General features: G+C 46.0%; 1 protein-coding gene across 3 annotated transcripts in view; it reads left to right on the forward strand.

Moving 5' to 3' along the window:
* Positions 1-11,139, forward strand: part of RNFT2 (ring finger protein, transmembrane 2) — a 122,841-nt gene that overhangs the window by 96,201 nt on the left and 15,501 nt on the right. For all 3 annotated transcript variants that reach the window (XM_032240843.1, XM_032240848.1, XM_032240838.1), the window contains 3 exons: positions 3,030-3,179; positions 5,557-5,622; positions 5,779-5,880. In XM_032240843.1, coding sequence (XP_032096734.1) covers positions 3,030-3,179; positions 5,557-5,622; positions 5,779-5,880 — 318 coding nt within the window. The remainder of the gene's footprint in view (positions 1-3,029; positions 3,180-5,556; positions 5,623-5,778; positions 5,881-11,139) is intronic.

An 11,139-nucleotide genomic window follows, 5' to 3' on the forward strand; every position in this document is an offset into this window, starting at 1 on the left:
ATGCCTGTAATCCCAGCACTTTGGGAACCTGAGGTAGGAGAATCCCTTGAGTTCAGGAGTTAGAGACCAGCCTGGACAGAGCATGACCTCGTCTCTCTAAAAAAAAAAAAAAAAAAAAAAGAATATCCTTCAACTTGGATTTGTCTCTTGTTTTCTCATGATTAGATTGAATTTATAGGTGCATTTTGGCCAGAATATCGCAGAAGTGATACTGTGTCTTCTCCGGACATCATGTCAGAGGGTTCAGGATGTCAAAATGACTTCTCACTGGGGATGTTAACCTTAATCACTTGATTAATATGACGTATGTTTGCTTTCTTCACCATAAAGTTGCTGTTTTTTCAGAATAAATTTTAATGGCAGTATGGCTTTCCATTATAGATCTCTAGCATAATCAGACCCTCTCTTTGTATATCGTGTTTGTTACCTTTTTTTTTTCAGTATTACAAAGAATGCTATAGTGATCATTCTTATAGGCACATCTTTGCACATATCCCTGACTATTTTGTTAGGGTAAATTTCCAGACATAGAATTGTTGGAGTAAAGATTATTCATATTTTTATAAATGTGGATGCTTGGAGAAGAGTTATTTGTTTGTTGGTTTTAATCAGCTTTAATGAAGCAGAATTTAAATACAATAAATTGCACACATTTGGAGTGTATATTTCAATGAGTTTTGGCAAATGTGCATACCTATGTATCCCCCATCTAATCAAGATATAAAATATTTCGTATTTCTAGGCCAGATGCAGTAACTCACACCAGTAATTCCAACACTATGGGAGGCTGACAAGGAGCAGATTGCTTGAGCCCAGAGGTTCACGACCAGCCTGGGCAACATGATGAAATCCTGTCTCTACTAAAAATACAAAAATAGTTAGCCAGGCGTGGTGGTGTGCAACCATGGGCCCAGCTACTTGGGAGGCTGAGGTGGGAGGATCGCTTGAACCTGGGAGGTAGAGGCTGCAGTGAGCCATAGTCGCACAACTGCACTCCAGCCTGGGCCACATAGCAAGACTTTGTCTCTATATATGTGGCTGGGCGCGGTGGCTCATGCCTGTAATCCCAGCACTTTAGGGGGCCGAGGAGGGTGGATCACAAGGTCAGGAGTTCGAGACCAGCCTATCCAAGATGGTGAACCCTCATCTCTACTAAAAATACAAAAATTAGCTGGGCACAGTGATGGGTGCCTGTAATCCCAGCTACTTGGGAGGCTGAGGCAGGAAAATCACTTGAACCCTGGAAGCAGAGGTTGCAGTGAGCCGACATGGTGCCACTGCTCTCTAGCCTGAGCAACAGAGCAAGACTCCATCTCAGAAAATATATATACACATACATATATATATGTACACGTATATATGTATATATCCACATACATATATACATATATGTACATATAAACATATATATGCCTATATATGTATATATGTGCATATACACCTATATACATATATATACGTACATATATAGGCGTATATATACACACCTATATATAAACTTTCCAAAATTTTCTCACACCCTCCCTTGCAGTCACTTCTCCCCACCCCTCACCCCAGACAACCAGGGATCTGGTTTCTATTATCTCAGGTTAGTGTTACCTATTCTAGGACTTAGTATAAACCAGAGTTATACAACAAATTCTCTTCGATGACTGTTCTTTGAATCGACATCATGTTTGTGATGTTCATCCATGTCGTCATGAATGTCGGCCATTCGTGTATTCTTATTGCTGGACAGTATCCTGTTGTATAAATATGCCATCATTTGTTTATTCATTCTTCCATTGATGGGTGTCTGGGCTGCTTCCAGTTTGGGGACTTTATGAATAAAGCCACTAAGGACATTGGCATACATGTGGACACTTGTTTTCATTTCTCTCAGGTAAATACCTCAGAGTAGAATTGCTGGGTCATAAAGTATATATTCAGCATTATTAGACACTACAGAGTGGGCTTATTTTCATCTCAATTTTACAACACAGGCCACAGAAAGCTTAAGGGACCTGTTTAAGGTCAAAGGGAGGAAGAGGAAGAGAAATAGGATTTTTCTCCAGGAATTTAATGCTAGGTGCTTATCCTGTTCATCTCCTTTAATCCTCAAAGCAACCCTGTAAGGTGAGAATTCTGCTTCCCATTCTGTAAATGGGGAAACTAAGGGTCTTGAGCATGCAGCAAGGTCAGGTTCAATCCCAGCCCAGCGCGAGTACCCAAGTTGTGTTTGTTCTTTTTTTTTTTTAATGAGATGGAGTCTCGCTCTGTTGCCCAGGCTGAAATACATGGTGCAATCTTGGCTCAATGCAACCTCCACCTCCTGGGTTCAAGCAGTTCTCCTGCCTCAACCTCACAAGTAGCTGGGATTACAGGTACGCTGCCACGTCAGCTAATTTTTATAATTTTAGTAGAGTTGGAGTTTCACCACAGTTGGCCAGGCTGGTCTCGAACTCCTGACCTTAAGTGATCCACTCCCCTCAGCCTCCCAAAGTGCTGGGATTACAGGCATGAGCCACCGCAACTGGCCCCTGTTCTTTCACTAGGTATTCATCCTCCCTCCTTGGAAGAGAGCAGGTGGCGGAGCTGGGAAGGACACGTATCTCCTGCTATGGGCCTTATGGCCTGGCCTTACCTGCACCCTGTGCCCATCCTCCTGGGGCTCCTGACAGCAATTGCTTGTGATGCTGGAGTCAGCCCTCTAAAGATGAGGATGGTCTGGATGGGAGACCCAGAGGGTGACCCACTGTCCAGCCCTCTGCCCAAAGGTTTAGAGTTTCTCCTACCCTGAAATTTGATCCTCAGTCCTGGGCACTTGGATCTACTGGGCAGCTGGGTGGCAGGTGAGGGCAGCAGGCAGGGGCTGTGTCTCCCTGGCCATATCGCAGCCGAATTAGGAGCTGGCCTGAGTGCTTTCCAGAGCTGATGAATGGCCTGCCTGTGACCTGGAATGTCATCACTGCCTGGGGCTAGGCGGCCCCCAGCTCCGTCCTTTGAGTCTTTACTGCTAATAATAATTGATGTTCTCTGTGTGGTTGCAGGGAAAGTTCTATCTGGTCATCGAGGAGCTGAGCCAGCTGTTCCGATCCCTTGTCCCCATCCAGCTGTGGTACAAATACATCATGGGAGACGACTCCTCTAACAGCTACTTCCTGGGAGGAGTCCTGATGGTTCTCTACAGCCTCTGCAAGGTAAGGTGACCCCAAGGCTGGAGAGCTGGCCTAAGGAGGGCCCCACTCACTAGCCAGGCCTTGGGGGCTCCTGGGGAAGCTGGAGCACCCATGCTAGTTTCTTTCTTTTTTTTTTTTCCATTTTTTTTTTTTTTTTCATTTTAGGTTTTGGGGTACATGTGAAGAACATGCAAGATTGTTGCATAGGTACACACGTGGCAGTGTGATTTGCTGCCTTCCTCCCCATCACCTACATCTGGCATCTCTCCCCTTGCTATCTCTCCCCAACTCCCCACCCCCCACTGTCCCCCCCCTATTTCCCCCCCACCGACCCCAGTGTGTAGTGCTCCCCTCCCTGTGTCCATGTGTTCTCATTGTTCAACACCCACCTATGAGTAAGAACATGCAGTGTTTGATCTTCTGCTCTTCTGTCAGTTTGCTGAGAATGATGGTTTCCAGGTTCATCCATGTCCCTACATAGGACACAAACGCATCGTTTTTGATGGGTGCATAATATTCCATGGTGTATATGTGCCACATTTTCCCTGTCCAGTCTATCATCAATGGGCATTTGGGTTGGTTCCAGGTCTTTGCTATTGTAAACAGTGCTGCAATTCACACAACATGAAATTAACCACTAACTATTTTATTTTTATTGTATTTTACTTAATTTTTTTTGAGATGGAGTCTCACTCTGTCGCCTAGGCTGGAGTTCAGTGGCGCAATCTTGGCTCACTGCAGCCTCCACTCCCCGGTTCAAGTGATTCTCCTGCCTCAGCCTCTCAAGTAACTGGGACTACAGGCACATACCACCACACCCAGCTAATTTTTTGTATATTTGGTAGAGATGGAGTTCCACCGTGTTGGTCAGGCTGATCTCGAACTCCTGGCCTCAAGTGATCCGCCCACTTCTGTCTCCCAAACTGCTGGGATTACAGGCGTGAGCCACCGCGCCCAGCCTCCAGTAACTATTTTAAAGTGTGCAGTTCAATGGCATTGAGCGGATTCACAATGTCACGCAACCAACACCACCACTGTCTAGTTCCAGGACATTTTCATCACTCTAAAAAGAAACCTTGTGCCCAGTAAGCAGTCCCTCCCCATTCTTCCAGCCTCCCTTTCCCCCAGCCCCTGGCAGCCATGAATCTACTTTTTCTGTTTCTGTGAATATACTTATTATGAATGTTTCATATAAATCATAATAGGTGCCTTTTGTGTCTGGCATTTTCATTTAGCATTGTATTTTTGAGGTTCATCTACACTGTAGAGCATGTATCAGTATTTTTTCTGGTTGAATCTACCCCAGTTTCTCACTTACGAAGCTCACCATATGACATTCTTTCAAATAATCATCTTCACAACCCTTCAAGGTACATACTATTGTTACTCTCTTCTTTTTTTTTTTTTAAGACTGAGTCTCACTCTGTCACCCAGGCTGAAGTGCAGTGGCGCTATCTCTGCTCACTGCAGTTTCTGCCTCCAGTGTTCAGGTGATTCTCCTGCCTCAGCCCCGCTAGTAACTGGTATTACAGGCCTGTGCCACCACACCAAGCTATTTTTTTGTATTTTTAGTAGAGATGGGGTTTCACCATGTTGGCCAGGCTGTTCTCAAACTCCTGACCTCAAGTGATCCACCCACCTCGACCTCCCAAAGTACTGGCATTACAGGCATAAGCCACCCGGCCCGGCCCCCGTTACTCCCATTTTATGGATTGAGAAGCTCCTAATCACACATCTACGTCTACTGAATGTTTTCTATCTCTCTCTTACTTCAAAATAGTATCCATGTTAAACTGCACACCCTCAACTCCTCAAATTAGTGTGCAGTGCTTTTCTCTTCATCATTAGTACAAATCAGAGGTTTTTTCCCCCCTAAATATCCAAACTTCTTGCTTTCTCTTTGGTTCTCCATTTCTGGCTTTAGAGAATCCTGGGAGGATGCATGAGTTCTTCTCTTTCCTTCCTTCCGGCAGGACTGGCCAGGCAATCCATGCAGTATCAGTCATTGGGACGTACTGATTACTTGCTGGTTGTGATCAACACATTGACTGACTGGAGTGCTAGATGGAGAAGGGTTATCAGGGCAGGCTGGGCTCAGAGGAAGAGTGCTGTGATCGATTAGCAATGCCTGCCCTGGGCTTGGGAGGGGAAATAGACACCACGTGTGCCATATATTTGGTATCCTGGCCTAGGTAACAAGGGATACTGTTGATATTAGGCAGCAAGACAAAAGCCAAGCAGCACTGTTGGGAAGGAAGACATGCAAATGGGAAGAAGATTCCTAAAAATGTTCTGAGTCAAAATTGGGTGCAGGATGAGTAGATGGGGTGAGGTGATTATATAGGGGTTGTGAGAGATTGTTGGGTACTTTCCAGCCACCATCCTGCTCTCCTTTCAGTCCTTCGACATCTGTGGACGCGTGGGCGGAGTTAGGAAAGCCCTGAAGCTTCTCTGCACCTCTCAGGTGAGTTGGCTTCAGGTGGTCCCCACCAAGGTCCTGGAATCAAGAGCTGGAAATAGCAGCAGCCCCTTCCTCAGCCCACAGATCTCACAGTGCTGCTGAGGGCAAGGCTCCCACAAGCATCCATAGCTCTATTTGCCTCTCCCCTCCCTCAAACAGAACTATGGCGTCCGAGCCACTGGGCAGCAGTGCACAGAAGCCGGTGACATCTGTGCTATCTGTCAGGCTGAGTTCCGGGAGCCTCTGATTCTCTTGTGCCAGGTAAGCGGGGCTCAGGTGGGGCCACTGGAGACTGAAAATGGGGGAGAGCAGGATCCTTCCCCATGGGCAGTCCTCGGGTCTCTGGCATGGGTGTCTGGGGGGCAATGCGGTTAAGACCGGAGTCAGCCAGACCTGGGTTCCGATCTCACCTCTGCCTCTTAGTAGCTGGGTAGACTTGGGCACATTACTTCACCTCTCTGAGCGTTACTTTCTTCAGTAAAATGTAGACATGCCAAATTCAGTATGATGTAACATCAGAATATCCTGCATGGCAATTTCAGCAGCACCAAGAATGACCCCCCCACCCCATGTGTCGGTCACTCTCTCTCTGAGCCTTGGTTTTTCTCATGTCTAAAATGGACATAATAGTGGCCGGGCATGGTGGCTTATGCCTGTAATCCCAGCATTTTGGAAGGCCAAGGCAGGCAGATCACCTGAGGTCAGGAGTTCGAGACCAGCCAGGCCAACATGGTGTAATACCCAGTCTCTACTTAAAAAAAATACAAAAATTAGCCAGGCATGGTGGCACATACCTTAGTTCCAGCTACTCCGGAGGGTGAGGCAGGAGAATTGCTTGAACCCAGGAGGTGGAAGTTGCAGTGAGCTGAGGTCATGCCACTGCACTCCAGCCTAGGCAACAAAATGAGACTCCATCTCAAAGCAAAAGGGCATAAGAAGAACACCTATTTCATAGAGCTATTATTATGATTAAAGTAGATCATCCATGGAAAGAGCTAAATTTCAATTATTCAACCATAGAAGTTTCTAGAATTATCGTTATTATCCGTATAATTATTATTACCATTTGGTTTTATTAGTTGTGGGTCACCAGCCCACAGTCGTAAGTGCTGTCCGGCCCCTTTTAACTCCCTAAATGTCTCCCTCCTCCTCCTCCTCCTCCTGACATTAGGGACTAGGTGTCAATTCAGCAAATGTGTATTGGGGTCAAAGCATCCTATCTGACTCTGGGAAGAGAGAGGCAGAGGGCACGCAGATCCCATCCCCTCCTCTGGAAGCTCACAGTCTCCGCAGGGAGACAGACACTTACATAAATAACTGTGAAGCAAGGCAGGCAGTGATAAGTGCTATGTGAGAGAGATTCATGCAGTGTCTCAGGGGGCCGGGGAAGAGAGCACTGAGTTCCAGGTTGGGAAGGTTTTTTGGAGGAGGCATAGCCTGCAGAGCAAAAGACATGGAAAGGCTTATGGGTCGGGGGACAGAAGGTGGGTTCCTTTTAACATCAGCAAGCATTTTGTTGTTGTTATTGTTGTTATTGCTGTTCAGAGATTTGGAAGGAGGAGGTTGTTTTTAATGTTCAATTTTATTTCTTTTTAAATGGATAATATATTTGCCTGAATTGAAATTCAAAAAGGAGACGAAAGAGCCATGATGGCTAACACAGTCAGGGACCTGGGTTGGATCCCAGAACAGAGAAGGGACATTGGTAGAAAATGAGTTTGGTGAAATCCGCATAGAGTCTGGATTTGAGTTAATAGAGACATATCAATGTGAGTTTCTTGGTTTTGACAAATGTACCACGGTAGTGCAAGATGGTAACATTCGGGGAAACTGAAACCCAGTGAGGGGTATACTGGGATTTTACCTTCTATCTTTGCAACTTTTCTGTAAACCTTCAATTATTCCAAAATAAAAAGTTTATTTAAAAAAAATATTTGAAAGAGGTTAGGGGTTCGAGACCAGCCTGGCCAACATGGCAAAACCCCATCTCTGTTTGAAAAAAACTTTTTTGTAATCTTTGAAAGGTATAAAAAGGAGACCTGTCACCTTATGTATGTATATATGTATATATATTTATTTATACACACACAAACATATCTTTTTTTTTTTTTAAAGGGTATGTTATCCGCAGGCACTTTCTCAAAAAAAAAAAAAAACCTAACTTATGATACATTCTACCTTTGCTGTTTTCTGCACTTCCTTTTTTTTTTTTTTTGAGACAGTTTTGCTCTTGTTACTCAGGCTGGAGTGCAATGGTGCAATCTTGGCTCACCACAACCTCTGCCTCCCGGATTCAAGCAATTCTCCTGCCTCAGCCTCCCGAGTAGCTGGGATTACAGGCATGTGCCACCACACCTGCCTAATTTTGTATTTTATGTAGAGATGGGGTTTCTCCATGTTAGTCAGGCTGGTCTCGAACTCCCAACCTCAGGTGATCTGCCTGCCTCAGCCTCCCAAAGAGCTGGGATTACAAGCGTGAGCCACTGTACCCAGCCTGCACCTTCCTTTTTAACTTAAAACTCTTATCTTAGAGATTCCTTCCTATCCTATTTTATAGCTGCATAACATGCCGTTTTATGGATAGACCACAGTTTGTTTTACCATTCTCCTATTGATAGGCATTTAGCAGCTAATAATCTCTTGTTATTACAAATAAGCCTGTCATGAATGCTCCAGAGTTGGGAGATCAATTGCACCAACCTGGGCCCATCGTGTTGATTAAATATGAATTCAAGGGAAGCATTTAGAACTGCTGCTGGCACGAGGTCAGTGTTCAATAAATGTTAGCTCTTATGGGCGTGCGCCCCATTTCACACACACATGAGCTCTTGGTAGGATAAATTCCTAGCAGCAGAATTATGAGGTCAGAGGGTACACAGTTTTGACAGTTACTGCTAAATTGCCCTCGGTAAAGAGTGTATCCACTTACGCTCCCAGTGTGCAGTATGACACTGCCTCTTGCTCCTTCCCTCACCAACACATGGCGTTACCAATACTCTTTTGAGCTTTGCCAATCTAACAGGTGACAAACGGTATCTCAGTGCAGTTTTAATTTGCATTTTCCTAATTATGAGCGTGGTTAAGCATCTTTTCATAAGCTTCAGAGCCATCTGTATTTCCTTTTTGGTAGCAGGGACGATTTGAACATGATGTCAAGGTGAAAGTCTGACAAGCTCTCTAAGCCTCAGTCTGTTTGTCTCTTCTCCATTCTTCTCCTGATACCACTATGTCTTCCCGAAGCTGGATTAGAAATTCTTGGGGGAGGGGTCAGACAAGACCTCATTGTCCCAGATCTAGGAATAACAGCCACACCCAGTGCTGGTTAAGGACTGTACACGTGGCCAGGCCGAGCACACATTTCAGTCTTGCTCTGCTGCTGTGAGCTAGGCCTGGAACAGCAGCGTTGATTCACACAATGGGCCATGCTGATTCCTAAAAGCACTGAATGAGTGAACAAATGAATGAATGATTCGGCTTCAACATTGCTTCCTCCATAAAGGCTTTCCTAACTCTGCCTCCCTAGACTAGCCGTGTCCCTGGCTATATGGTCTCATAGATGCCTGTATTTTTCCTTCTTAGCACTTATTCCAGTTGTTAACTGGATAGTTCATTGGGTAATTTGATGGGCAAGGTCTGTCCCCCTTCTGCCAAATTGCAAGCAACATGAGAGCAGATACCATGTCTGTCTTGTTTAGCCACAGAGCCACAGTACTGTATCAGGAAATATTGGATGGATGGATGGATGGATGGATGGATGGATGGGATGGTTAGATGGATGGCTGGGATGGATGATGGATGGGATGGGATGGTTGAATGGATGGATGGATGGATGGATGGATGGATGGAGGTATGGAGGGATGCATGGTTGCACAGATACAAAGATGGGATTGATGGGTGGTTGGATGGATGGGATGGGATGGTTGGATGGAATGTGTAGATGAATAGGATGGAGATGGATGGATGGATGGGATGGGTAGAGGAATGGATGGGTGGATGGATAGGATGGGTGGATAGATGAATGGATAGGATGGTGGCCAGGTGGAAAAATGGGTGGGTGAGTGCAAAGGTGGGTGGATAGAGATATAAGTAAGTGAGTTAATGTGTGGTTGGGCAAACGGATGGACATATGGGTGGGTAAATTGGATGGATGGATGGATGGAACTGGATGGTGGCCAGGTGGAGAAGTTGGTGAGTGAGTGCAAAGGCAGGTGGATAGAGGTATAAGTGGGTGAGTGACTGTATGGATGGCAAATGGATGGACAGATAGGTGGGTAAATAGGATGGATGGACAAATGGATGGATGGATGGATGGATGGAATGGTGTCCAAGTGGAGGAGAGGGTGGGTGAGCACAAGGTGGGTAGATAGAAGTATAAGTGGGTGAGTGACTGGGTGTGTGTGGATGGGAAAATGGATGGACAGATGGGTGGGTATATAGGTGGGTGGGAGGGTAGGTAGGTGGATGGATGGGAAGAAGGAAGGATGGGAGGGAAGGGTGAAGAGCCTACTAGGCTAAAGCAACACCTTGTCTCCCCTTTAAAGACTCATCAAATTAAGCTCAATATGTCACTCCCACTCCACCCACTTCCCCCTGAGCTAGGGCTCAGCAAGCAGATTGTTAATGGAAGCTGGTCAGGGAGACACCGAGCATGTCCTGAGGTTAGGACTCAGAGCGCACCTGCGCAGTTAGGCACTTGCAAGTATTTATGGTGTGCCCTCTGCCAGGCCACTGGGAGCCAGGAAAAGGGCATTTGAATACAAAATGAGGAGCTTGGTTTATTTAAAGGAGTTCTTTGCCAAAGAGAGGAGAGTACATTTAGAGAATGAACTGTCCTCCAATTCTTGGTCACTATGAGTTGGGTTTTTGCATGTTTTATGATGTGAAAGGAGGAGGGCAAGCGAGAGAATGGGGACTCCTGTTGATTTTGCGTTTACAAGTTTTTCACACTTGATGCTTTATAGGCCTTATCTGTCCCCATCCTTATAGACACTTGGGAGGGAAATAATAACCCGACTTAATAGATGAAAACTCAGGCTCAGAAAAACGAAGGGATGGGCTTGCCTGAGGTCCCGCGGTTCCTCAGTTACAGAACCAGGGTTCAAATCCAGAGCCTCTGATGCCATTGGCCATGTGCATTCCACAAGGCTTGTCCTTGGGCTTTGAGATGTCCCCTGGGCTGCATTAAAAGATCAGAGCAGCCAGGCGAGGTGGCTCACACCTGTAATCCCAACACTTTGGGAGACCAAGGCAGGTGGATCATGAGGTCGGGAGTTCGAGACCCGCCTGGCCGATATGGTGAAACCCCGTCTCTACTAAAAATACGAAAATTAGCTGGGTGTGGTGGTGTGCACCTGTAGTCCCAGCTACTTGGGAGGCTGAGGCAGAAGAATCACTTGAACCCAGGGGAGGGAGGTTGCAGTGAGCCAAGATTGCACCACTGCACTCCAGCCTGGGCAGCAGAGCGAGACTCCATCACACACACACACACACACACACACACACACACACACACACACACAC

Source organism: Sapajus apella, unplaced genomic scaffold, assembly GCF_009761245.1.
Source record: "Sapajus apella isolate SASKATOON/1434 unplaced genomic scaffold, GSC_monkey_1.0 scaffold2, whole genome shotgun sequence".
Classification (NCBI taxonomy): Eukaryota; Metazoa; Chordata; class Mammalia; order Primates; family Cebidae; genus Sapajus; species Sapajus apella.